Source organism: Fusarium odoratissimum (assembly GCF_000260195.1).
Source record: "Fusarium odoratissimum NRRL 54006 unplaced genomic scaffold supercont1.71, whole genome shotgun sequence".
NCBI lineage: Eukaryota > Fungi > Ascomycota > Sordariomycetes > Hypocreales > Nectriaceae > Fusarium > Fusarium odoratissimum.
The window spans coordinates 1-27,872 of record NW_022158742.1 but is presented as its reverse complement, the minus strand read 5'-3'; the positions used below and the strand labels follow the sequence as shown (position 1 = coordinate 27,872).

The window sequence follows — 27,872 nt, the reverse complement described above, 5'->3', positions numbered from 1 at the left end:
CAGCTCATCGTGGCATTAAAGGGGCCGGCCGCAACGTCCGCATATACGCATGTACCTACTATAGAGTGAAAGCATTGAGAGTAGTATAAATAACCCCTCCGAGATTCAAGGGCTTGATTTGGACACAGCATCAAGTACCTTTATCTTACTATTAAAGAAATATGTTTAAAAATATAGCTCTGGCTGCGCTCAACAACACCCTCGGTGCCACAATGCGTGGTGTTATGTTTGATGGCAGTCCGTTTTCGATATCGGTCCAAGATCTTCCGATGCCACACATCGAGTTGCCCACCGACGCTATCGTTAAGATTACAACTTCAGCCATATGTGGATCTGATCTCCACGCTTACCGCGGATACTCGGCGGCCACGACTCCCTACAACATTGGCCACGAAGCCATTGGGTATATCACCGAGATCGGAAGCAACATCACCAGCCTGCAGGTTGGCGAATATGTCATCGTGCCAGACACATCGGCCCATGCACACATGCCACTGGTGCCAGAGCCGTTGACTTACTACGGCAACGGACCAGTACTCTCGCCTGGACTAGGCGGCCTCCAATGTAGGTAGATTGTAGCGGTGCCTTAATGTGGCGTTGTCAGCTAAAAAGCCCTGTCTGCAGCCGAGTATGTCCGCGTGCCATTCGCGGAAGGGAATCTGATTCCTATCCCTCTGAATAAAACGACGACGAACGCGACACTCGAGCAGAGTTACGTGACTGTCTCCGATATCTGGAGCACGGCCTGGACTGGCCTGGACTTCTCGGGGTTTGAACCCGGAGATTCGGTCGCTGTCTTTGGTGCAGGCCCCGTTGGCCTGCTGACCGCGTACACGGCCATCCTGCGCGGTGCCTCGCGCGTCTACTCCATCGACCATGTCCCTATGCGCTTGGAGCGTGCCGCCTCGATCGGCGCCTTGGCTATCAACTTTGTCGAGTCCGACCCGGTGGCGCAGATCCTCGCGTACGAGCCCGGTGGCGTCGCACGCTCAGTAGACTGCGTCGGCCTCGAGGCTCTCAACAGCACCCTCCAAGTAGAGACCAATATCATTCTTAATCAGATGGTCAATGTCACCCGGCTTGGCGGCGGCATTGGCCAGCTCGGCATCTACGGCATCCAGCCAGGCGCGCCGGCCATCGTTAATGACAGCTCCCTGATCCACGACCCGACCTTCCCTATGTCCCTATTCTTTGGCAAGGGGCTGCGCATGCAGTCTGGCCTTGTAGACGCACGGACAGTCGCGCCCAAGTTGATCGAGCTTATCGCCTCAGGCAAGGCGGACCCGAGCTTTATACACTCGGCCACTATAAACATCGAGCAGGCGCCAGAGTATTATCGGCGGTTCAACCTCTCTCAGGAACTGAAAGTATTTATCTATTTTCCTTGAAAGAAAGTAATAAATAGTATATGCAGGGATACCCTTCGCGAGATGTGCCACTTATCTTACGTAGTAAAGGAGGGGCAAACCGTTTAAGGGTAGCTTTGTCTAATTAGGGCAATACAGTGGAAGACCCAAGACCTGATTAAGCTGTGTTAATACTATTATTTTTCTTACCTCTCCCTTTCAACTTTGGCTTTATATTCCTGGTTTTACTTGGTGTGTGCCTATAGCATTTATATAATATAAATAACTTAACTGTGTTAAAAATAAGATCTATTTTAACTTCTCTATGCTTTATATTAAATAGTAATATTATATATATTTAACTTATTACTTATAGTAAGTAAAGCAAGGCGTTTTTTAAATCCTATTTAACTGCCCCAAGCTTTTAAATAACATATTTGCTAATTAACTAAGAGAATAGCTAGTATATTAATAAAATCTCTTTATGACGTGGTTAATAAGCGAATGCTCTAGATAAGGCAGTGCTCCACTACCCTATACACCTTAAAATCCGGTTTTTAAAAGCCTCTAAAAAGCTTAAATTAAGTTTAAAATAGCTATAATCTTAATAGCTTATATATAAGCTTTGAAATAAGCTATCTTAATTTTCTTATATTTTTAAAAAAATCCTATATAGTTAGTATATAGAAACTGTATTTTCACTAACGTGTTTGATAAGTAAGTGCAACAAACAAGTAAGTGCAACACTGCACTATGTAACTAGAAATAGCCTACCCTATAGTATTTAATTACCTTAAATAAAATAGCTAAGAGCCTAATAAAGGTTATTTTAAAGACAGTATAAAATAGACTATATAATATAATTTTTTTAGATTTTTAAAAAATCTCCTTTATATAATAAAGCTTAATTATACAGTGTAAATAAGCTTTTTTTATACTAATTATAAATAAATTAGTTAGAATTATTTAATAATTAATATAGCTTCGTTTTATAGTTAAATAAGTAACTTTTAAATTATAACTATTTTAGGCTTAATTTAAGCTTTTTATAGGCTTTTAAAATCTGGATTTTAAGGTATAGGTTAAGCTGTTACACTTACTTATCTGTTGCACTTACTTATCAACCACGTTATGTATTTAGGCTTTTCTATATAAAATAAAATAGCTAAAAATCTTTACAAAATATAATTTAATAAGTCTAGCTATACTATTATAAGAAATACTTTTATTAGATTTTTAGCTATTTTATTTATAGCTTAGAAGTGCTATAAGGTAGGCTATTTTTAGTTATATAGTGCAGTGGAGCACTTACTTATCTGGAGCATTCGCTTATTAACCACATTATATTAGCGGTTATATAATGTTTATTTTTTATATTAGGTAGAATAGTACTATAGGGTTATTATAAGTTTGGGGAAATAAGTATTTAATAGGATAAAGACCTTGATTAAAAGATTTAAATAATATAGGAGAGAATAGGGTTGAGGATGTAGTTGGGATACACTAACTAAAGACATTTCCAACAGATTTACAAATTCAGGATCTTCGGCAACTGGCGGAGCATTGGTTGAACCACTGTTGATGATGCCTAGACTGGGGCTGCCAGTACATAAAAACGGTATTCGAACTTATGGCATGCCACTGTATAAGCAGAGGGCTCACTCCCTCGTGCTGGTAGCCCCGGAGTGGCCATTGAGGCCAACATACCTCAGGTTCCGTTACTTGAGGCTTGAAAGGTACCTTGACTCTCTTGAAAGTGGTTAAATTTCTCCATTTACGCCTGTTACTAGACGTGGCCGCGTTTTCCGCCCACACCCAGGAATGAGGACGGGCGTCTGTATCATACATAAGGTGGGGAGGGTGGCTTGACGATGCACTTCCTAGGCACCACCGGGAATTTCACTTGCTCAACGGTGAACTCAAAATGAACAAACTTTAATTAACGGACTGGCCCTGTCTGAGAATCCGCTTCGCAACCATGCTCGGTAAATGACACGAAGAGCGGGGATTGCACAAGACTATGCCCGAGCAGACCGGATGACATATTGAAACCCTGGCTATTCACATCCCTTGTGACCGCACCGCACCCCATGAGGCACCCGATGTTATCTACGTAGGGTGGATATATACTTGGTAGACTGTACCCTATACTCAGACTATCAACCTCGAGGGCAATAGGCGTAAGGTCTAGAATAATTTGGGTTTGAACGGGTGTGTGAACCGTGCACAAATCTCCAACATTCTGAAAATAGGCTAAGGCGCGGCCGCACCTGTCCGCACCTGATCGTGGTCATGCAATGTTGACTGCCCTCTTATAAAAGTAATGCCTCCTAATGATTCAGTCGCCGACATTTTTAACTCTGATCAGCATCAACTCATTGCGGACAGGATAAACCCTGAATCTTATAGTCAGCAGCAAACCATTCTTATCCCACTGGATCTTCTTACACTAAGCTTCCTACCTATTTCTGCCTAGTACCAACATGCCAGGAGACAATCAAGCAAAAGGCAGAAAGGCCCAGGAGGCAGAGGCGTTTCCTTGGAGTACTGAGAACCTTCCAAACAAGCTATTCATAAACAACGAGGTATGACGCGAACTTTCCAAACACGACATACCTCACTGCTGGCCTCTGATGATGTGGTTACAAGTTATTAACGCGCTCAGTACGTCGAAGCCAAGAGCGGCCAAAGGCTCAAAGTCGTCAATCCAAAAAACGAATCCTTGGTCTCCAGCGAGGTGCCACTCGCCGGTGAAGAAGATGTCGAAAGGGCTGTGGAGGCAGCGGAGGCCGCATTCCCCGCCTGGCGCCAGACTACGGCGACTGCGCGTCGTGAATGCCTATTGAAGCTGGCGGATCTCATGGAGAAACACCAAGCTACCTTGATTGCCCTCACTAGGTTGACCCTGGGCATGCCAGTGCAACCCTTTGGTGGCATGGAGCTAGGTATGGCTATCAATGCGTTCCGTTATTTCGCTGGGTGGACGGACAAACTCGCGGGAGAATCTTTCCCACAGGACGACGGTTTCCTTAAGATCATTCGGCACGAACCGCTGGGAGTTACTGCTGGAATTGTGCCCTGGAACGGCCCGATGGGCATGACGGGACAAAAGGCCGGCCCGGCCCTAGCTACTGGCAACTGCTTTATTCTCAAGCCGTCTGAGAAGACTCCTTTGGCGTCTCTAGCTCTCGGAGCGCTTATTAAAGAGGCTGGCTTTCCTCCTGGTGTCTTCCAAGTCTTATCTGGCGATGGTTCAACAGGCGCCCTGCTTGCTAGTCATTTGAGGGTTAAAAAGGTATCCTTTACTGGCTCTACTCTGACAGGCCGCAAGATCCAGCAGATGGCCGCACAGAGTAACTTAAAGCGGGTTACTCTAGAGCTAGGTGGAAAAAGCCCGGCTATTATCTTCAACGATGCCGATATTGATAACGCAGTTACTTGGTGCGTCAATTGTATCACGGCAAACTCGGGACAGGCTTGCTTCGCGGCTAGTCGCGTCTATGTGCAAGAAGGAATCTATGATAAATTTGCTGCCAAGTATGAAGCCCTCATGGTGGAGAGAGCATCTACAATGGGAGACCCGGATGTACCCGGAACGCTTGTTGGTCCTGTTGTTGATGTGCTTCAGTTTGAGAGGATCAAGGGCTTTCTCGAGACTGGGAGGAAGGAGGGTAAGGTTCTGACGGGAGGAGAGGCAGCTCAGGGGCCGGTGAGTCGTCACTTGAAAACAACCAGAAGCCGAGAGACGCGCGGGACTGACGAACGAGCAATCTAGGGCTACTTCATCAAACCTACTATCTTCGAGGACGTTCACAAGGACGCCGAAGTCGTCCGTAAGGAGATCTTTGGACCTGTGGCGGTTCTCAACAAATTCAGCACCGAGGAGGAGATTATCGACCTCGCCAATGATTCCAACTATGGCCTGATGGCGGGTATCTTTACTCAGGATGTCAACCGCGCTATGCGCCTGGCAAGCTTGATAGATTCTGGGAATGTCGGTATTAACTGCATCAGTATGGTCTTTATTAACGCCCCGTTCGGCGGCACCAAAGAGAGCGGGATTGGTCGGGAGAACGGCAGAGACGCGCTGCTCGCGTTCACCGAGCCCAAGACCGTGTTCATCAACTTGACTTATTAGCAAGCTTGCGGAATTCGAATGGTCCCGAGCTTGACAGAATTTCAACTGCCAGGCTGGCGATCTCTCAACAGAGACTGAGAAAAGATTGAAAACAGGATTTGGCTCATTCTTCCATGCTGCTGCCCGTCGTGATTTAGAGCGGAAGCCGTGCCTTGTCTCGCGGTCCTGTCAATGCCAAAGTGATACGGCTCTCATCGCAAGGACTTGATGAGTGTATAGCAACTATCGGGTGTCAAGGGCAAGGGTCACGACCATTCTGAACAGCTTCACAGTTGCCGTGAACTCTAGATCGCAGGCAGCATCCTGTTTACTAGACGATCGGTAGACTCAACATTAGTATAACAGATCAACTTTCGTCGCTCCTTTAGATAGAAAATCAAGCGCTCATTTTGATCTTGGCTATCCATCCGTACATGCGATATCAGGTTTGGAACTTTTATCGCCTCGCGCGGCTGGGCTAGTTTATTTGTAGCCGACAAAGGCTATCTGTAAAACAGGCCTTGGGAAATGACGCCACGCCCTAATGCGCTCCAACTTCAGCCGATGGACATTCCCAGTGCTGAGAATACCTCTGGCCAGGCACAGCTTTTCTCTCATATCCTTGGCTACAGCAAGCTTGGGAAGCACTAAGAATCTGGAATGCATGAACGGCACGGAGAGGAACAAGCTACTACAGATGGCGCCATGGCCCCATCTTTCACCCGTTACATGGGCAACAAGGCTTCCAATACCTGGGGAGTTGCGTCCCAGACGTGCCAAAAGTCCGGGTTTCAAGTTCAATCCCAACGCATGGGGATGAAATGATCGTCGGACTTGGGAGACCAATAGCACAAGCTGGATTTGAATGAGCAGGGGGGCTTCCCGTGACTAGGGGCGCGTACGAGCTTTGGTGCGGCAAATGCGGCCGCGCACGAAGATTCTAGTGTCCTAGTGCCCGCAGGTGCCCCCTTCCGTTGAGGGAAGAAGTTTCAGGCGAGTAAATATCTCCTTGCCTGTCGTCACTGTCGAAGACCTGTTTAGTTTGGTTGATCTATATGTCCTAGTGTGAATATAACCAAGGCCGTGGCATGTTGGCTGGGCAAAAGAACTCGGCCGGGAGCCCGGGGGTACATACTTCATCACGAAACGCGGCCCAAAACTGATTCCCGGTATAGACACTTCCATTCTCATTGATGACGAGACGGCCGAGTTCCTCCCCAAGCCTCGCAGTTTTGTCATCCAGTGCGGAACCACGGCCTTCTTTGCCAATCCCTTGACCGACAAACCCGGCACCATCTAACTCGAGGGTGCCACTTTCTGTCGGTCCCTTGACCTGGGCTGCCAAGATCTCCACGACAGACTCTAGACGTTGAAGGCGTGATAGTAGATGAGCCTGCTTTCTTTTCGGCGTCTGGGCGCTGGTGCTGTCATGGCGCGTCGCTCTTCCAGGGGCGGGGAAGACGCAGTCGGTTATGTTTCTCGTACAGCTCAAGCAAGGGCTCTGGCAGTCGCATCGCACCTTACGCCTGCGGCAAGCAAAACAACTCCGCGGCTGAAAAGCAGGTAGTGGAGGCGCTTGGTTCGCTCCGGGTGAGGCTCCAACGGAGTTACACAAGTCAGAGTTCGCCATCTGCAACGATGATCGTTGAGGTTGAGAGAGATATCGTGGATTTTTTAACAAACAGGCTAGATGAGGGGACGACTTCAGCATGCCAGGCCGGGCTCGACGCGACTCAGTAGAAACGCCAGCTTGAGGCCCCAACACATTTGCCCCTTATCTACCATGCCGGGCTTGTTCGCACTATAGCATCATTCCGTGCGCGACAAGAGTTCGGTACATACCGACCCACAATATACCCCTGATACGTAGACTAATCGAATTAGTTGAGGACATAGTGGAATGCCGGAGCATTTAAACTTTTGCCATTATGTAGGTGCTTGGGACCTTTGAGATAGTCGTACCCGCTAACATGGGCGCTTTCGGCTTCAGGTAGAGCGTGCCCTGATGTGGTGAACTACGACTGGCCACGGGACACAAGGTTCGCTCTAGAGACCCAATTGAACCGGCGTAGAGCCACACCAGTTAGGACCATCCAACCACCGGCCTCGGTGTCGGATGCCCCCAAGTATGGATGCTGCGGCCGCATGTTCCGCATTGCAGAATGTGGACCCTTTCCTTTGGTTTAGCATGAAGTGGGGAGACCTGGGCGCTGCCAACACTGACAGGCATTGCATTTAATGACAACAGGTGTCAACTCCACATCGGCCGCAAGCCTCAGCTTTCCCAGAGTATTTCTTCTCTGCCCTCCCGTCGATATGGCAACTTCCTCGTCACCGATCTCATTCATCCCTGCGAGAGACATCCCACCGCTTACCAAGAAAGTGATTCTGGTCACTGGCGGTACCGCAGGCCTGGGCAAGCAATCGATATTGGAGTTCGCAAAGCATGATCCTGGCCACCTCTGGCTGGCCGCACGCAATGTTGCCAAGGCGCAGGAAACGGTTAATGAAGTCGTCAAGTCTGTTCCCAATGTCCGTATCAGCATCTTGGAGCTAGACCTCGGCTCTCTCGCGTCGGTTCAGCGCGCCGCATCTCAATTTCTCGGATCATCATCTCGGCTTGACGTACTGTTGAACAACGCAGGCATCATGGCCCATCCAGAGAGCCTCACCAAGGACGGGTACGAATTACAGTTCGGAACGAACTTCCTTGGTCACGCTCTCCTTATCCGGCTGCTCCTGCCCATCATGCAGCGAACCGCGCTGCAGATGGGGCCGGGGGACGTCCGCATCGTGAGTCTGACATCAGGGTCACATGCTCGAGCGCCGCCGGCGGGGGTTGTATTCGACTCGCTCAAGACAGACGCCAGCTCTCTCTCAGCAGTCGAAAGGTATGGCCAGAGCAAGCTAGCCAACATCTTATACGCCAAGGAGCTAGCCTACAGAATCCCTGATATTCGAATAGCATCTGTAAATCCAGGAATGGTGAGAACAGGTTTGACGAATGTGATGGGCAAGAACAACTTGGCCTATCGTGTGATCTTGTCTGTCTTATCTCCCATTATGGGGGTCTCGGTTGAGGAGGGAGTCAAGGCACAGCTGTGGGCTTGCATAGCTAAAGATGTTAGGAGCGGAGAGTATTACTCCCGCATGGGAGAGACCGGTAAAGGCAGTCCTCACACCAGGGACCACAAGCTCGAAGACGATTTATGGGATTGGACTCAAAAGGAGCTTGACGCATTCTTGGCCTCGAGTCAGTCATGATTGGTGGTTGGAGCGTGGACACAAAGTATTCTCGCCAGGAGGACTGTGCAAACGAGACCATTTCTCCTAGTTCTGATTATATTTACGAGGCTTCCATAGGCTGCTTATATCGAGCACAACCTCATAAGCCTCAATGAGAGCTCTTAACCTGTTCCCAGTTGCAACCCCCTCATGTCTAGAACGAAAGAACACAGCATAGCTTGATTTTGACAATAAGGTCCAACATACCATTACGTGCCGGGAATCGGAATAAAACCAGAGTGACTTGCTTTAACTTTGATCCCTCTTCTCTCTGGGCTCAGAGGCGCTGTCACTGAAGACCCTTTTGAGTTTTAGCTATACGTAAGCAACTGTAAGACTTCTCGGTTGATAATGCATCTGTCTTGGAACTATTTGCATCCCTGCACTCCAAGCAGTTTTGGACAAGTCGCGGCGGCTTCAAACAACTCCAAGTTAGTCCGGAGGTTTGTGTAGGAACTTTTCCTACTGCCGTGTGCGGCTGGCGGGGCGGACGCGAGCGCTAATGTTGGCGATAAGTCTGGTGTATTAGATGCGCGGTGCAGACTTTGAACAACTCCGCCATGCCGCCGTCCGGAGCATAACTTTAAAATCGCATTTCATATAGACAAGACTTAAATTAGCGACTTAGTATATATATATGTGTGTGTGTGTGTGTGTGTGTGTGTTTTAGTCTAGCGCAGCGGAGCTTGACTCCCCGCCGACCACCAATCATATCGGAACAACGCGTGTCTCGTTCCGCTCCGGCGGGCTTCGCGTTTCAAATATCTTGAATGAAGGTAGCTCGGGTTCGGTGTCGTTCGCAACTTGAAAGTTGCTCCAAGGCAGCCATTTAAATATAAATATTTAGAGCCCACCCTCCCGCTAGATTCCATCGACTTCGAACGCCATCCCAAAACAAGCCACCTTTTCTAACGCCTCCGAGGCAGTTGACATCCACGGCCCTAGCAATAATGGCTCTGTCTCCCGAAGAAATGTCTCAGGGGATGTTGGGTCTGCTACCCAACTCGCAGGCTCCTACCATGGTCCCTGAGAATGACCCTGACAGCCCTTTAGACTCATCGTTCTTCCCCGGCGAGAAGAAGGAGGTAGAAGAAAGTGGTAATCAGAACGGGGATCGAGCCAATCAGGATGGCGCAGCATCATTCCTTGAGGAGGAATATCCGACGGGGCCTCGTCTGGCCATCGTTGTCTTTCCTATGGTCCTCAGTATCTTCCTCGTTTCTCTGGATATGGTAAGCTTTTACTATGGCCATAGCATACACACCGTACGCTAAGCGCGGCTAGACCATTATAGCCACAGCTATCCCCAAAATCACGGATGAGTTCCACACCCTGGACGACGTGTCATGGTACGGTTCTTCATTCTTTATGTGTGTTGGTGGCTTCCAATCAGCTTGTAAGTGTGTCTACAATGGCGGGCCTTTCCACCTCTGGTCCCCAAACAATATCCATTCTAACCATGTGCATGCATACAGGGGAGAAAGCCTACAAGTTCTTCCCACTGAGGGCTTCCTATTTGTTGTCCATATTTATCTTCAAAGTCGGGTCCTTGATCTGCGGCGTGGCACCAAGTTCAACAGTCTTAATCGTGGGCCGTGCTATCGCTGGCGTTGGCGCAGCAGGGATCAGTTTTGGTTCATACATACTGGTTGCCTTCTCCGTACCGTAGTCCCGCCGGCCTATATTCATAGGAATAATAGGCGCATCGTACGGCATTGCCTCGGTAGTGGGGCCCTTGGTCGGCGGTGCCTTTGCAGACAAGGTCAGCTGGCGGTGGTGCTTCTACATCAATCTCCCGATCGGCGACCTCTCTGCGCTTATTATCATGCTCTTCTTCCGAACCCCTCCACAGGGAAAGCACGCTGTCGCCTCCTGGATCGAGAAGCAACTGCAGATGGACTTTGTCGGCGTGGCCCTGGTCATGGGCGCGATCATTGCCTATATTTTGGCGGCCAGACTCACCCCTGGAAGTCTGGCGTCGTGGTCGGTCTGTTTGTTGGCTTTGTACTCATCACCATTGCCTTTGCTGTGTGGGAGTATTCTCCGGACGATCGGGCCATGCTCGCCCCTGGGTTGATACGGGAGCGTCATATCTGGACCAGCTCAGGCTTGGCCCTCCTTTTGGCCGGCCCCTATTTTCTGGCCATCTATTATCTGCCCATCTACTTCCAGAGTATCGACGGCACCAGTCCTACCACCTCAGGAATCCCCAACCTGCCACTGATTCTCACCATTACAATCGCCACGATTTCTTCCGGCGCCTTCATTTCCATGACGGGTATTGCGGCGCCGATAATCCCAATTGGAGCAGCCACCGCAACACTTGCCGCAGGATTGCTTTACACCTTGGACATTGGGTCAAGCTCAAGCAAATGGATCGGCTATCAGGTGCTCGGAGGGGTCGGCTGGGGCCTCTCGCTACAAATTTCCATTATCATCGGACAGGCAACGTCTTCGCCAGAAACATTGTCTTCAGTCAAAGTCTCTCTGCAGAACCGAACTACTCGTTGAGTATCCATCGCTGACGAGCGTTCGCCGCTAGTCTTCCAGACCATTGGGGGGTCCTTCTTTGTTTCGGCCGGCCAGTCCGCATTCGTCAATATCATGCTCGATGTGCTGCCCACCGACGCCCCCGGTGTGAACCCACTCCAACTTCTCGCCACTGGCGCCACGGAGGTCCGCGCAACCTTCCCGACCGATCAGCTTAATGGGATCCTCAGCGCTTATATGTCGGGCATCGAGGGGGCTTTCGCAGTCGGTATCGGAGGCGTCGGGCTTGCTTTCGTGGTAAGCCTCTTGCAAAGGTGGGACAGGCTGAGTCGCGAAGCACTGAAGGAGAGTGGCGGTGCAGCCTAGGGAGGTAATATAAGTAGGTGTTGAGCAGGCTCGGCTCTAAGACGAGAGTTATAGCCGGTGCAATCGTTGTGGGATGTAGTGCTCATGGTAATATGCGCATATTTTCCTGCTTCTCTTTGCCTTAGTTAGAGCACAATGGCTATGTAGAGTAGCAGTGGGAATTATCTCCCCTAGGCAGCTCGCAGTTAATAGACAAGACGGGGGAGCACAACATAGAAAGAATACTCACGATAGTTTTATTCAATTCAGGCCCATGTTCTTCACCGGCGGCTAGACTTGAGTGTACCATGTCAGCTTAAACAAACTAGTTTATTAACATACAGCGTGCTACTGCGCTTCTCCTGATGAAAGACATCAGTCCCGCGCATGTGTCCCCTCCGCCCAGCAAACCCAGCCCACAGTGCAGCGCACAGATACAATCTACTTGCCTCTTAACTAAATCTCTTCAATTCCGTCATATGAAACGGACTTCTGTCCATCTCAACTAAACTCCTCAATTACACTCCTCCCAAATGGTCAACTTTCATACACTCACTCTTAAATCTCGACATTCCGCGCCTCAGTCACATTGAAGTGTCTAGCTGTGAATGAGATACTATTTAAGCAGTTTAACCAACGGCGGAGCCTTCTGTCGTATTGTGAAGGAATGAAATGAAGATCTTGAGCGCCTCGGTGCCATTGAATCACTCGTAGTTGTCGGGGCTGTTCTCAATGTTAATCAGGGCCGACGCGATGAGAGTTGTGTTTGGCCCTCCCGCTGGCGATCAGGTTGACCGTGTCGGGAGCGATGCAGGAGGGCTGCATGAGACCAGCCTGATACTTAAAGCGACTTGATCAAAAATTCACGAGTAGGCAAATCCATGCAAGTTTTGGATGTTCCTGGAGGACGGAGGCGCCAGGAATTTAATTATAGGCGGCGACCTCGTCCATGCCGATGCAACCGACGGCCCTGTGGACACACAGGGGCTCATGTACGAGGATCTGAGTCTGACTTGACAAAGTTGATCGGGATAGACCCGATGAAGCGGGCAACCACGAGGTGGTGGTTAACGTGGTCGACCGAGTAAACGCGGGAGACGCCAAGCAGCATGGCCTGTAAGCAGCCACGCTGTCTCTAGGCTAGAAACCTGACTAGGCGAGTGCCGTCCAGCCGGTAGCTAGAATATCACCGACGATGATAAAGCTTTGCTCCAGGGGTCGGGTTGGTCTCGTTCAGATGAATGAGCAGGGGGAACGGAGTTCATGTAGTCAATCCCGCACCAACTCATGGTGCGGTCGGTGCGGTCCATGCGGCCGCGCTTCACATGGATAGATTTTAACTTTCTATTCACATGAGACGGGGTCGGACCTCGCATTGTGGGCCCCCTGATATAATCCCCCCCGTCGGCGGACTTGTGGACACTGAGCATGGGCATGTAAGGGACGAAGAAAGCATAGTAAAAGTATTCCGCTGCGGGACGTAGTATTGATGAGGCGGAGAGAAACGGAGCTGAACTCGATGGCCGTCCATTTCCCCCCTCCCCGTTCTATATAACTGCCCATTGCTTCTCCTTAACTCACCATCACTTCCTTCTGTATTACTACACATAATTTCTTCACATAACTTACGACAACGCCTCGCTCCCCACCCCCCGTGAAGGCCTTATCTTCGAGCCAGAAACAACATCAACCAAAATGGTCTGTGTCGCTGTTGCCGGAGCTTCCTCCGGTCTGGGCAAGGTTATCGCAGATACCGTTGCAGCGGGGAGCAAGCATGAGTACATTATCCTCAGCCGCAACCTGCCTGCAGTGCCGAAGGCGGTGCAGGTTGATTACAATGATATCGGTGGTCTAGTTGCGACGCTAGATAAGTATCAAGTCAACACGGTCATCTCTGGTCTCTCTCTCGCCACCGATGAAGCCGGCCAGAACCAGGCCAATCTGATCGAAGCCGCCAAGCGGGCTTCGTTCACGAAGCGCTTTATTCCCAGCGAATACGGGTCCAGGTGGAACCGAGAGTAAGTCCTTGGAGTTTGGCCTCCCCCCAATGTGTTGGTCGCTCCGTACCATATCTTTCTGAAACCTGGTCAATTGCTAATGTTTCATGCCTGGACAGGAATATCCCACCTATGCCTAGTTACAGGGGCAAACTGAAGGCAATCAGGGCCTTGGAAGACTCATCCTTAGAGTTCACTACAGTCTACAACTCCTTCTTCCTGGACTACCTCGGTGTCCCTCACATCCCGACTACCATGCCCTATGCACCCAACGTCTTCATTGACCTGGACAACAGATTTGCCGCTATTCCCGGAGATGGGACGGTATGCTTTGTCGCCACACACACCCGTGACGTTGGCCGCTTCGTCGTGGCCCTCCTGGACCTGGAGAAGTGGGAACCAATCTATACCATCCACGGAAGCCGACAGACAATGCTCGAGGCTGTGAAGCTGGCCGAAGAGCTCACGGGCAGCAAGTTCATCGTTGTCCATGACTCGCTCGAGAAGCTAGAGAAAGGGGAGATCACCTTAACACCGACGGCGCTCAAGATGTATGAAGGCAACGACCAGGCTATCCGGCTCTTGACCCAACAGCTGTCCGTGTTTGGAGGGTGGCTTGCCGAGGGACATATGGATCTGGACACCTCTATCAACTCGCTCAACAAGGAGTTCCCCGACATCGAGCCCCTTACCTGGCGCAACATTATCGAGACGTACTTGAAGAAGTAGCGTGATCCACCTGAAATCAGTGCACCCCCCCCAAGCCTACGTCCTCTCACATCACTTACAAGATGCAATACCGGCGAAACTCATTGATTTCTAAGCTGTAACTGCAAATTACAAATTTAAAGTCACAATTGACATATCGTGGCCTTGTTAATGGTCGATAGATTTTCCTATAGTTTCTTCCTATCTAGTAGGCAGTTGCAACATAAGTCTTCAAGGCCACAAAGAGAATTCCTCGTCTTATATAGTTGAATTAGTAGTTAAATGCCTTAATATAGAAATATATTATTTTTATCTTATCTTAAGTATTAAATACAATCCTACTAAATATAGTAGGATTATCTATTAAGAATAATAACTCTGTATATAACTTAATAAGCTCCTTATCTAGGCAAAGATCTAATTTCTAATTTATAGATTATCTTAAAACTTAAACCTTATACTACAGATCACCTAACCGACTTTACAGAGGATGCGATTTATAATTCCTCTATGTTCTAAGGAATCCATTAATATAGTTATTATATTATATAAAACTATAACCTTCCCTATTTTCTTGATTATTTCAGATATGCAAAGAATTATTCTATTATCGCGGTCCCAAGGGAACTATTATAGGTATAGGAACCAAAGCATTCGAGTTATAAGTATAATAGCCAGAAGCTGTCCATTCCTCCGAGGACCAGGTTCAAAGGTGCTCTTATTTTGCGGCAGAGCAGGTATGTCTTGAATTGGTTTGCGGAAATTGTGGGTTCGCATAAGGAATACTCACGACACTTTGAGGCTGAAGGGAGCTCTAGAAGGTTATAAATATATTGGAATATCCACATCCAAGTATGAGATAGTTAAGGGTATAAGGATTTAGACCTGAGAATATACTTTCAAGTATAACTAAACAGTTCTATCAGAGTTCTCTGCATCTGCTTCATAATCCCAGCTCCTTAACTAAACGGTTTTCCGGCTGAATAATAAAAAGATAGACAAGCAGAAGAGTTCGACAGATGAAAACTTCCTATGAAGTCCTGTGTGGCAAGAGCCCTTAGGCGGTGAACGCACTCGCAGTTGCCTTGGCTGCAGCAGCAGAAGACACAGGCTCTTTCTCGATATCAGGATTTGGGGCCTCGCGCCAGTGGCAGGAAATCTCCTTCCAGGTCGTCTTCCAGCACGAATTGTATGCGCAGCCATAGGCACTTTCCGAGTCCTGGATGAGGCAGCGCTTGTTTTGCCCAGAGAACCTGAAGTGCGAACGCCTCTTGCCCCAGTCTACACAGAACTCGACCATGCCTGGCACCGAGGTACTTCGGCAGCCTTCGTTGGCATTGACTTTGTAGGCGCCATAGTCTGTGTAGAAGAAGGCGTCTGAGCTATCACAGCCCAGAGTACACTTGGTAAAGATCTCCATACGGTCAGCGGAGACATTCATGGCGAGCGCCATAATGACAGCGGCGATTTCAAAACGCATCTTAAGGGTGAGACTCGGGGTAAACAAATAAGTGGTTCTTTTTCACAAGAAGGGCGAAGGCAAGGCTGTAGTCTGCAATGGTTCAAGTTGCGAAGAAATCACTGGCTGTGAGTGTAGTTTCGATATTTCAACGGCAGATCAAGCGACTTTTATACTTGAAAAGACCTGAAAGTTTATCTATTTTCTCATTTGCGCGACATCTCACACAGCTAGTGGGACTTTTTGGAGTACTTCCTCAAAAGTTACGCTATTCGAGAAACGGCAGTATTATTCAAAAGGTCGTCTCCATAGACCTGTCTAGACTGATCTCGAGCATGACGCTCTTGCCAATACAAGCTGTATCAAACTACGAAATAATAACGTAAGCTCTGCATTTACTACTAATGGGTTATTCTTTCGCGAGGTATTGACCACCTGCCGAAGAAAGTAAGTGTTGTCTCACATCATCCACCACCGGCAGTATGACCAACAGGGCTCTGTTAATTCCTGAACCTTGAAATGTCTATTTGCGAAAATGAACGCGATATCAAACTAATATACCATATATAATTGCTATTACTTTTCAACTGGTTAAATGCAGATATAGGCAACGGAATCACTACCTCAGCATAAAAGGTAGCAGTAATATCCATTCTTTAAGTCCAGACTGATATCCATATCCCCCATCTAATAACTTACACTTAAGAAGGTTATTACAACAGTATAAGCTTAATTAATCTCTGTATTCTTTACGTCTAAAACCTGCAAGGATACAGCGCAAAGATACAGCACTTGGCAACTAGTTAGTCAGCTGCTATATTATTGAAAAGAATTCTCAACCCCTTGTAGATACCGCTAAGGGTCACCCACCAGCTGCCAGTATTAGCCACATCGCGCACATTATCGTGACCCCTTCTTCTACTATATGAGAGTTGGTAGCATACCTTGGTTTCTTACCAGAAGAGCTATATGACACAAAATTCGAGCCTTACAATTCTTAACTCCTGGAGGCTCTTGACATATCTGCGTTGAGCTTATTCCAGCGGCGTTTGTTTTAACCCATTACACCTTAGTAAGCTTCATTGGTATGTAATAAGGGCTGTAGGGTAAGTAAAGTGTGAAGTAATGACAAGCCCTTGAAATTACGCTTAAATGAAATTATACAGAAGCAAGAGCCCCACAATATAATACTACATAAATAGAACCTGACAATAATTGGCTAACTAAATGACACTACTGGGTATTTGTCCCAACGAGGAATAGCTTGAATATTGTCACTATTATCCCACGTTAAATCTCACCTCCTGCCACCCCTCTCGCATTTCTTTTGTTTGTTTTCGCTAAGACTTCTGCATGTGGGCTACAAATTATCAATTTCTGCGTACCGCGTGTTGTTCTGCGTATTGTAAGACAGCTATGAATGCCGTTGACGAGGCCAAGACGCCAAAGACGAGGCACTGCACTACGCGGAGTCGGAGTGGCTGCTTGGCGTGTCGCGAGAAGCATATCCGGTGTGATGAGAAACGCCCTTCGTGGTACGTCAGCTGTCAAATGGGTGATATATACGGCGGACTGGCCAGTGAGATGGTGTTTTCTAACTGTCAATAGCCTGAACTGTGCTAAGAAGAAGCTACCATGCTGTTACATGCCAAAGATCCCACTGCGGGAACGTAGGACTAAAGCTCGTCCTGGACAGCAAATGGTCTGGTCTGTGACCCAGAGCCAGGCAGCCGCGGTTATTACTTCTCCAGATGAGACGTCCTTGATGACGTTGCTCTCTGACGTTATGAGACCCAGCGGAGTGTTTGATCCCTTCGACGCTTTGCCCATTAAGATGCCACTCAGATCAAAAGAGCTTCTGCACTACTGTTTGTTCGCTTACCCCAGTTCAGCCACAACCTATGACTAATTATTGCTCCCAGTCTTTCAAGCTGGGTACGGTTTCGGCCCCTTTCCCAGGAACCCAGACGATTGGTCAGCCCCTGCTCCAGATTTTGACATGGACGTATGAATATTGACAGTTGGACTGACTAGTCTTATCCCCATTACCCAGAACCCAGATCTTCTACAGAATACCTTGCTGGTTTCCGGAATCCATTATGCTCGGAACAAAGGCGATCTCGCTTTATTTGAGCCCACGTTTCTTTTCCATAAGATCCAATGCATACGACAGGTCAACCTTTGGCTTGGAAGCGGGCCAGACAAAAACCTGCAGACAAAGTGTGCGCGATACATTAGCACGCTTGCCATCACAGAGGCCTGTCTGGGAGACTTTGAAGCTGCTGAGTCTCACCTCAATGGCCTTGTGGTCTACCTTGACTCCAAAGGACTGCAAACAGGCCAAGACGCGAGAGGTCAGGTGGAAGATGAGTTGACCAGTCGTTATTTAATTCTGTAATAATTTCCACATTTCCGTAAAGACGACCATGTCTGCTGACTATCTACCTTTTCTTCTAGGGCCAAAAATGTTCTTCATAGCACGGCAAGTCGCGTCAGGGACTTGATTGCAAATTACTGTGTAGCTAGAGGTATTAAAGAGCCTTTGAAAGTTACAGAGTACGGCTTAATGAAGCACAAACCACATCTGCATGATACAAGCGGCACTATATCCTGCCTGAAAGCCACAAGAATGTTGCCATTCTTCTTCGGCTTCCTCCCCACTGAAAGTATGCCCAAGGATGTTGACATGCACATGACAGTCACAGTCCTGCGAGATCTAACGCGACGTGCTGATCCAAGACACACAAACAGGTCTGCATATACCAACTGGAAAGTTTGGCATAGCGGTGACACGCCGAGGCTTCTCTTCGCGTTGGTGGATTCCCACATAGAATCGTTTTCAAACAAGCTCCAGCTGCCGCCTCAAGGCCGACAAACGTTCATATCATCATGGTCCAGTTTCTGCGTGACCATGGGCATGTATCTTACCAATGTTGTCGAACTCTGGAACCATGGCCTACCAATTGAACGTCGATTGCGCTACTACACTATACGAGTCTTGGAAGACGATATTCGGAATGGTTACGAGACATTGGAACACATGGACCAGGAGACATGTTATACATGGTTCTGGAAAGCCTTCGTTGGATCGTTGACCGTGGCCCAGGCTCAATCGGCTGACTATGACGAGCGGCTTGATGGCATGTTCGACAAGTTTTCCAAGTACATCAGAGCGTTCACGCGGGTTGAAAAGATTTCATCGTGGGACGAAGCAAAAAAGATCTTGGTAACTGTGGTGTGGCCAATGGAGTGTACGCAGGACGAGATATGCACAAAGGTATGGGCCAGCTTGCTTGCCAAGCACTGAGCCTACTACCTGGAGTGGAAGCATGTAATCTTTTTTATATTGGAGCGCTCAAAGTCTCTGTTGCTCAAGAAAGTCTTGTGAACAAGTCAAATAATACACTACGTTCGATAAAATTTACCCTGAGTTCGTGAACAAGCACATTCTTAATAAGCCCCTGTGACGACCAGCTATTTGCACTGATGTGAGTATAAGATTTGAGGATTCGTAAGTTAGCCGAAGCGATGCCCATTTCATGCTTGGTTACTCGCTTCTGATAAGGGAAATGATGCTAAGATAAGTTCGGATTAAGCGGTCACCTAGAAATCGAGTAAACCGTGCTTTCAAGGCAACATACTAATAACAATTCGTAGTGGCGCTCTCAATTGCGGTCAATATAGCGGTCGATTGCTGCGACTTTCAGAATAACACTCATTGCAATTCTCTGAAGAGCTGGCCAAACCCAATAACATTTTTCCAATGTAACCCAAAAACTCCATTGCTGTTTTCCCTATCGGTAACTGCCCAACTGACCTTTCGTAAGGTGTTGGACGTCGCACAAACGCCAAGAAGTAAGATCTGACCAAGGATACAAAAGCCCAGCTGAAATATTTATTCCGATCATCTTTAAATTAGCTTAACTTAGACAAATACACGAGAATGATGACAGATGGCTCCGCATTTATGCATAATATGAGATGCACAGCCTTTTCAGCTAATTAAAATTACAGTAGTGACGAGGATTATTCCGAGTGACTAACTATAAATGAACTTATTTTTCAGACATCATAGCCCTACAAAGGTGGGTCGATATACTGGCAGGCTGTGTTCAACTCACCCTGTACCTACGCAGAGCTGCCTGTATACAATCTGTTGATAAGATCTCCAGCTAACAGTGGGTTTTGCTCGATGTTTGAACTTTTTAATTGGACAACTTACGGGCGGATGCCCTCCAGTCCGAAACATTTTACTGAATGAAAACCTGAAAGCTTATGGATACCATCATATGACCATAGTCTGTTTGAGGTTATTTTATTAAAGATGTAGAACTTCTGATACGGTCTGACTACTGCAGGTCACTATTTTAGGGCCACCTTCACATTGGCTGAAATAATGTTTTCCTTTGACACGTATAGTAAGCACTAAGACTGTAGATTTCAGCCGCACATCTAAGAGGAGATAGCGGTAGGCTGGTTCATATTCCAGAGAGGACTGTGCGTGAGTCTTGTGTCTCTTTATGGCTAGACTAAAGCCGTATATTTGAGAATTTTCGTCGTTGGCTACCTCAAGTCTCCAAGTTGTTGGTTGTGATAAAATTAAAGTGCATGCAGAAATGTCAATGGAAATGGTTTAAAAAGCCATAATTCGCCGGTCCCCAAAAGCCACTCATCACTTTCACACTCACTTCAATTCAATTCACCGACCTCTACTTTCATCGCAATATCCATCATGGCGACATTCGACCGCAATCTTTGCACTCTGGCTACTTGTAGCGTGGAGAAGTTCGGCTGGTACCACTACGTTCCCAATCTTGGAGCCAACGCCTTTTATCTCGCCGTCTTTGCCATCTTCGCCATTATTCAGCTCTACTTGGCTATTAGATACAGGGTTTGGGGCACTTTTGCTCTTGGACTTGTGCTCGGTTGCGTTACAGAGGCGGTTGGCTATGCTGGTCGCGTTATGCAGGCCCGAGGGGATGGTATTTTCAAGAAAAGGTCAGTGTAGCGCTTTCTCCTTTCACAGAACTTGCTGCTAACAGCTATGCCACTTCAGATACTTTGTGATCCAGCTCGTATGCCTTACCATCGCGCCCGCTCTCATCTCTGCTCCGATTTATCTCTCCCTTGGCCGAGTCGTCAAAGCATACGGAAGACAGTTCTCTCTCATGTCACCCAGAACCTATGCAGTCATTTTCATCTGCTCTGATGTTGTCTCGCTGATCCTCCAAGCTATGGGTGGAGGTCTTGCCGCTACTGGAAAGACACAGAAGAAGGTCGACACTGGCGTGCACATTCTGGTAGCAGGATTGGCCTATCAAGTGCTTTCCTTGGCTGTCTTCATTGGTCTGGCGACTCATCTTTGGTCTCGCGTCCGACGCATGGGCACTAAAGACGCTAACCCCCGATTTACCGAACTACGAGCTTCTCGACAGTTGAAGTCATTTATCTGGGGTATGTCACTCTTCCGCTTTTCTTCTTACTAGGCTGACCATCTTGAAGCTTTAAGCATTGCTACCATTACCATCACAATCCGTTGCATATATCGTGTAGTTGAGCTCTCTGGTGGCTTCAAGTCTGAGGCTGCCAACGATGAACCTTCTCTCATGGTCCTTGATGGTCCCATGATCATGGCAGCCCTCCTTGCACTGACCGTCTGCCACCCAGGACCCCTGTTCTTTGGAGACTGGAAGCGACTGGGTCAGGACTCTGGATATCCTGAAATCGGCAAGGAGATTAAGCAGGTCAAGCAGGATGTTGAGCATAAGTAGAGTAATACTAAGGAGATACACTGCACTTAGGGTTAAGGGCAGGGGGTAATATATAATAAAGGTTTTTAGTTATTTAACTAAGAGTTAGTAGTACTAGCTAGCTAAGTAATATAATAAAAAATATAATTAGTTTTAATTATTATATTAAATATATTATATATAATAAATATTTCCTAAGTATTATTTAATTATATTTATCCTTAACTTATATTTTATTTATTATATTATCTTATAAAATAATTTAATTTATTATTAACCTATTAAGCTAGTCTTAGTTAATTAATATTTATAGTTTTTCCTTAAATATTAAAACTTTTTTTTTTTTAATTTATTTTTTTTTTTTTTTTCCCCTCCTTTTATTAGAATAAGAAAATAGCATAATTACTAATATTTAGGCAAAACCTTAGTAAGATATTAGAAGTTAAGTAATTTAAATATAAACTTCCCCTCTTCTAAAAGGAAAGAATATATAAGTATACTTTCTAATAATTAAAAGTCTTATTTATATAAAAATAAAAAGGAATTACTAAAAGTATAACTAAGAAGGAAAGCCTAATACTTATTAAAGATAATTAAAGTAATAACTAATTAGATAATTAGATTTAAATTTAATAATAAATAGATTAGCTAATATAAGGCCTTAAAGGTTAAATTAAAAAATAAGAATTTATAAGCTTATATTAATTTAATAGTATTTAATAAGCTTATCCTTAAGGTAGTTATATTTATATTTCTTAATATATTAATAATAAGATAATAAAGTATTAACATGTCTAATAAGCAAGCCGGTCAGACAAGCAAGCCAGTCAAAAATCCCTTAACTTATAATATTTCTATCTAATTAGATACTTCTTAGCCACCAAATATATTACAACCTTCAGATAAAGCTAGAATCCTTCTTATACTTTAGGCCCTTTAAAATAACCTAAAGCTAAGTATCTAATATACTATAAAGAACTATAAGGTTAAATATAATACCCTCTATAACCAAAAGAATAGTATTTAATTATAATATAATTCTATCCTAAAATCGCAGAAATTATCTAATCTAGAGGAATAGATAATAGTCTAATTTATCCTTGACCTAGATTTACGAGGATTTCCCTTATAATTGCATTTTATAGAAGAAATAGCTAATTCTCTGCTTACTGACTGCAATATATTACCTGTTAATAAGTATTAGGCTTATAACTTTATAAAGTAATAATTAGAGCTAAGGATATATTTATTTTAGAGATATAACTATTAGAGAGCTAAATATAAAGATCTAACTATTATTTATAGCTAGTTTTAGCTTATATAGAATATAATTATAAAGTATAGTATTTAATTAAATAATATCTAGAACTTTAATAAGACTGGCTTTATAATAGGCCTTATTATAGCCAGAATAGCTATTATAGGTTTAGAAATATAAAAAAGGCCAAAATTAGTATAGCCTAGAAACCAAGAATAGATTACTATAATCTAGGCAATTAATGCAAAAGGTTAATTAATTGCGCTATTTATTATTAATATAGGCTAATATTACCTTACTAATTAATACTAAGAATATAACCTCCTAGGCAATTAGGTTATTATAATAAGCTAAAATAGGTAGATAAATAACTAGCTAGGTCTTAAGTAGCTAAAGCACTTTAATAAATTGTTATAACCCTCGCGGTTACGTCACGTATACCCCATAAATTTCCCCACAAATCTCACTAATTACAACTAGACCAAACAGATCCTTCTCGGTCTATTCACTTCAACCAGTCATAACAGGACCGAAGTATTATAACAATAGTCCAGGACCGAAAAGACGATATCTCAGTCCTTAATAGAAGTACTACTAAGTACCCTTATAATTAAGTATATATATATTTATTTAGTATTAGATAGAACTTAGCTTACTAGCTATTAATAAAACTTCTTTATATTAATTAAGCCTAATATATATTAAATCTATTATTAAGAAATATAATACTCTAATAAGCTTAGTATTATACCCTATATAATCTGCTAATAATAAACCTAGTATAACTTACTTTAATATAATTAAACCCTAACTATTATATATTAATAGCTCTTATTTAGATTATATTATATAATACTAAGTAATATAAATGCAATAGCTGCCTATATTAACCCTATATAGTAATACACTATACCTTATACTGCTTTAGCACCTATTAATAATAATCAGGATATAGATAATAATTCTAAGAGTAGTACTAACTCTAATATTACCTAGCTTTATTAGCAGATAACTAATATAATAACTAAAATAAATAACCTTAGATAAGCCTTAGCTAAAGCCGCCATGCTTTAGGCATAGCAGGCTGCTAATTACTAAAATACAATTTAGGAAATACATTAACTTATTACTACTATAGTAAATAGGAAAGAATCAGGGGAAATTCTTAAACCTAATATACCTAAACTATTTAATAAAAACCCTGCTAAACTGGCTATCTTCCTTACTTAATACTAAGCCTATATAAGTTACTTTCTAAACTAGTTTACTAATAATAATAATAGGGTTATATATATATTAAGACATCTTAAAGGCAATACTGCCTAATAGTTTTAACCTATATTAGAAGTAATTATTACTATACTAAAAGATAAACTACTACCTAGAACTTTTTAAATTTATAATAATTATATTAAATTTAAGAAAGCTATATAATAAGCATTTAGGTTAGTTAATAAAAAAAGCTAAGCAGAAAGAAAGATTAAAGTACTCTAATAAACTAAATTTATATTAAAGTATAAAACTAAATTTCTCTAACTAGTTACTAAGCTAGGATAGGACTAGGAACCCCTTATATTACTCTTTTTTAATAGACTTAAAGAAACAATTTAAGTAGAACTCTATAAGGAAGCTAGACTAAGGATACTAATTAATTATATTAGCAGAGCTATTAAGGTTAATAATATATAATTCTAATAGAGAATCTGCTATAACTAAAATAACTAAGGATGCTAGGGAAATAAGCCATGCTATAATACTAACCAGGGAAAGAAATAAAATAATAATACTTCTTATAGTACTGACTCTGGACTAATGACTATTAGAATAACTAAGAAAGATAAATCTAAAATCACTTGCTAGAACTGCGGTAAGAAAGGATATTATAATTTAGAATATAAGAACCCTGTTAAGACTAACTAGAAGTATAAACTAGTCTTAGAAAATAAGAAGATTAATATAGTTAAGAAACATAAAGAACCCTAAATGGCAATTAGAACTATTAATATAACCTGCAAAGATAGTTATAATATAATTAAACTAATAAAATATATTAGGAACTTTAACCTATCTCTTAATATTTAAGATCTATTCCTTAGTAAGGAAGAAACCCTTAAGAGATACTACTTATATCTAAAACTAAAATAATAATCTATCTTAGGATACCTAGCTCTTATAGTAATAACCTATATGTAAAGTAAAAGCAAAAAATAAGCTAAGAAAAGAGTATATAATATAAAAAAATAAGAAGATCCTGAATTTAGAAGAAAAGAAAGTGAATAATAAAAATAATAAAGACTAAAGGTAAAATAAGATATAGAAGTTAAATTTAAATAGGTGCTAGTACCTGAACCAGAAATATAATACCCTGTTAAAGGAAAATCTATTTTTATAGTTAAAAAGGGAAAAGAAATTAACCCTAACTAGGATAATAAACTAAGTACTATAAGAAATAACTAAAAATCCTACTTAGCAGTAGACAAAATCCCTATTAAAGTTACCCCGAAATGACTAAACTAATATACTAATAATCCAAACGATCTAAAATCCTATCAAATCCAAAGAGAATTTAACACCAAATATATTAGATATAAGGAAAATAAAATAATCTAAAACACAGAAATTATACCCTAATATAATAAACATAGAGTCTATTTCTAGAATAATAAATATTAGAAATATATAAAACTTATAAGAGAATATATAATTATAGAATAAGATAATAATATCTATATCTAAGTATATATAAAGGAAGCAGTAGAAGACTCTATAATACCTAAAGAACGCATTTAAATTAAAAAAAATCTAAGGAGATACCTAAACTACCTAAACTATTAGCAGATATTATAGATATTATATATATAATACTACTGCCTATAATACTAGTAAGATAAAATAGCAAATAATTACTTCTTAATATAAATTAATAAGTATTAAGAATAAAAACCTTATATAATTATTAATACTATTAGATATTAAGTTATAAAGAGATATAAAGGATCTTAAGTAATAAAACTAAAAGCTTATACTAAAATATAAGAACAAGCTCTAGTATATATCTAGAATTCCTAATATATTACCTAGTAGAGATAAAAAGTATAATAAGAAGTTAAGATTACCAAGGATAAAGCACTTAACTAAGAACTTAACTAAATTAACTAAGATATTACCTAATAGGAAGAAGAAGTATCTTAAGATAAATAAAATACTATCTAATAGCTAGATAAGTAATAACTATAAAAATACTTAGAAGAATTAAAATAAGAAAGAGAAAGACCTCTTACTAAAAAAGAAAAAGTAAATATTATCCTAGATTATAAAGTAGGAAAAATAAAAGCTATATACTAATAATAACTTGCTACCTAATATAAATATCCTAATGATATTAACTGCACTAGAAGTAAATATAGTATAGACTACCTATAGGGAAAAGGTATATGCTATCTATAATAGAGCGGCAGATAGGCAAAAAAGCAGAGGAAAATAAACTCCTAGAAAAAGCTCTAAGAATAATTATAAAAGGAAGTTAATAAACCTGCCTAAAATTAAAAGTCAGAATTAAGGATAAGTAGTTAAACGCACTTATAGATAGCAGAGCTAATATAAATTTTATTTCCCCTAAAATAGTTAATAAGCTAAGGCTATTATAGAGAAATAAAAAAGAACCCTATACTATAAAGGATAGAAAAGAAGGCACCTATAGTTATAATAATGGAAGAATTACTAGAGAGATTAATTACCTTAAGGTATTTATTAATAGAAAAAACTAAGGTATTAACTTTAATATTATCCCAGTATAGAAACACGACTTAGTACTTAGATTTCTATAGTTATAATACTATAATATATAAATTAACTAGAGAACTAGCCAGGTAGACTACAAAGACTACCCTTTAGATAAAGAAAATAATTTAGATAATAATAATATAAGATCTTAAACTTTAACTAATAAGAGCAGTAAAAATAAGTATAATAAAGTATTACCTATTCTAAAAGGAATATAATATAAATACCACTAAGGCAGAATAAAACGCATTAGATAAATAATAGCAACTCTTAAAGGATAATTTAGACAATTAGACTAAGACATTAAACAGATAAAACAGGTTACTACAAAGAAATCTAATAAATAACTTAAGAATATACTACCAGAATATTATATCTATAAGAAATTATTTTAAGAGGAACTAGATACTAAGTTACCTTAATATATAGACTATAATATTAAAATTATATTAAAAAATAGAAAGAACCTAAAATTCTTCCCTATTTATAACCTATCTTAAGATAAGCTTAATACACTTAGAGAATAGTTAAATAATATACTATAAAAAGGATATATTAGACTATCTAAATCCTTAGCAGGATATCCAGTTATATTTATACTAAAACCTAACTTAAATAAGCTAAGACTTATAGTAGATTACTAATAACTTAATAAGATCACAGAAAAAGATAAGACACTACTACTACTTATTACTAAACTTAAGGACTACCTATTTAGTAAGAAATAGTTTATAATACTTAATCTTAAATCTACTTATAACCTTATTTAAATTAAAGAAGGTAATAAATAGAAAATAGCCTTTTAAATAAAATATAAACTATTTAAATATTTAGTTATACCTTTTAGATTAACTAATACACCTATAGTATTCTAATATATAATTATAAACATACTTTAAGAGCACCTTAATATCTTTATAGTTTACTACCTAGATAATATCCTTATCTTCTCTAATATAAAAGAAGAATATATAAAATATATCTATAAGGTTTTAAAAGCACTATAAGATACTAATATACTTATCAAACCTACTAAAAGTTACTTTTATTAGTTTTAAGTAATATACTTAGGACATAAAATCTTATATAATAAAATTAGAATAGATAAATAAAAGATTATAGTAATTACTAAATAAAAACCACTTATATTAGTAAAAGAAACCTAATCCTTCCTAGGATTAGGGTTAGGATAGGGTTAGTATTAACTATCTAAGCTATCTTTGCTCTTGGGTTTTCTTTAGACTAAGATATAGCTATAAGATAAGAGTGGAGATTTTCTAAGAGATAATAAAAAAGATAAAAAGAGATAAAGAGAGGAATAAAAAAGAGATAAA

General features: G+C 42.4%; 8 protein-coding genes across 8 annotated transcripts; 7 read left to right on the top strand and 1 right to left on the bottom strand.

The window, feature by feature from the left end:
- Positions 1-137: 137 nt before the first annotated feature.
- FOIG_16257 (uncharacterized protein) lies at positions 138-1,388 on the top strand (the record flags this gene model as incomplete). The annotated part of the gene is made up of 2 exons (XM_031217691.1): positions 138-564; positions 625-1,388. Exons 1-2 carry the CDS (start codon positions 162-164, stop codon positions 1,386-1,388), a joined length of 1,167 nt encoding a protein of 388 aa, XP_031052596.1. The 5' UTR covers positions 138-161.
- Positions 1,389-3,829: 2,441 nt separating this feature from the next.
- On the top strand, positions 3,830-5,484 carry FOIG_16256 (uncharacterized protein; the record flags this gene model as incomplete). The annotated part of the gene is made up of 3 exons (XM_031217690.1): positions 3,830-3,931; positions 4,012-5,055; positions 5,122-5,484. The coding sequence occupies 3 exons, from the start codon at positions 3,830-3,832 to the stop codon at positions 5,482-5,484; spliced, it is 1,509 nt and encodes a 502-aa protein (XP_031052595.1).
- A 2,295-nt stretch (positions 5,485-7,779) lies between these two features.
- On the top strand, positions 7,780-8,727 carry FOIG_16255 (uncharacterized protein; the record flags this gene model as incomplete). The annotated part of the gene is made up of 1 exon (XM_031217689.1): positions 7,780-8,727. The coding sequence occupies one exon, from the start codon at positions 7,780-7,782 to the stop codon at positions 8,725-8,727; it is 948 nt and encodes a 315-aa protein (XP_031052594.1).
- A 992-nt stretch (positions 8,728-9,719) lies between these two features.
- FOIG_16254 (uncharacterized protein) lies at positions 9,720-11,604 on the top strand (the record flags this gene model as incomplete). The annotated part of the gene is made up of 6 exons (XM_031217688.1): positions 9,720-9,980; positions 10,033-10,144; positions 10,224-10,382; positions 10,449-10,666; positions 10,720-11,254; positions 11,291-11,604. The coding sequence occupies 6 exons, from the start codon at positions 9,720-9,722 to the stop codon at positions 11,602-11,604; spliced, it is 1,599 nt and encodes a 532-aa protein (XP_031052593.1).
- Positions 11,605-13,278: 1,674 nt separating this feature from the next.
- FOIG_16253 (uncharacterized protein) lies at positions 13,279-14,309 on the top strand (the record flags this gene model as incomplete). Its single annotated transcript, XM_031217687.1, has 2 exons — positions 13,279-13,601; positions 13,700-14,309. 2 exons carry the CDS (start codon positions 13,279-13,281, stop codon positions 14,307-14,309), a joined length of 933 nt encoding a protein of 310 aa, XP_031052592.1.
- Positions 14,310-15,345: 1,036 nt separating this feature from the next.
- FOIG_16252 (uncharacterized protein) lies at positions 15,346-15,741 on the bottom strand (the record flags this gene model as incomplete). The annotated part of the gene is made up of 1 exon (XM_031217686.1): positions 15,346-15,741. The coding sequence occupies one exon, from the start codon at positions 15,739-15,741 to the stop codon at positions 15,346-15,348; it is 396 nt and encodes a 131-aa protein (XP_031052591.1).
- A 1,404-nt stretch (positions 15,742-17,145) lies between these two features.
- On the top strand, positions 17,146-19,054 carry FOIG_16251 (uncharacterized protein; the record flags this gene model as incomplete). The annotated part of the gene is made up of 5 exons (XM_031217685.1): positions 17,146-17,282; positions 17,356-17,615; positions 17,670-17,721; positions 17,782-18,141; positions 18,205-19,054. The coding sequence occupies exons 1-5, from the start codon at positions 17,164-17,166 to the stop codon at positions 19,052-19,054; spliced, it is 1,641 nt and encodes a 546-aa protein (XP_031052590.1). The 5' UTR covers positions 17,146-17,163.
- A 1,425-nt stretch (positions 19,055-20,479) lies between these two features.
- Positions 20,480-21,518, top strand: FOIG_16250 (uncharacterized protein; the record flags this gene model as incomplete). Its single annotated transcript, XM_031217684.1, has 3 exons — positions 20,480-20,745; positions 20,804-21,201; positions 21,250-21,518. 3 exons carry the CDS (start codon positions 20,480-20,482, stop codon positions 21,516-21,518), a joined length of 933 nt encoding a protein of 310 aa, XP_031052589.1.
- Between the last annotated feature and the right edge of the window lie 6,354 nt (positions 21,519-27,872).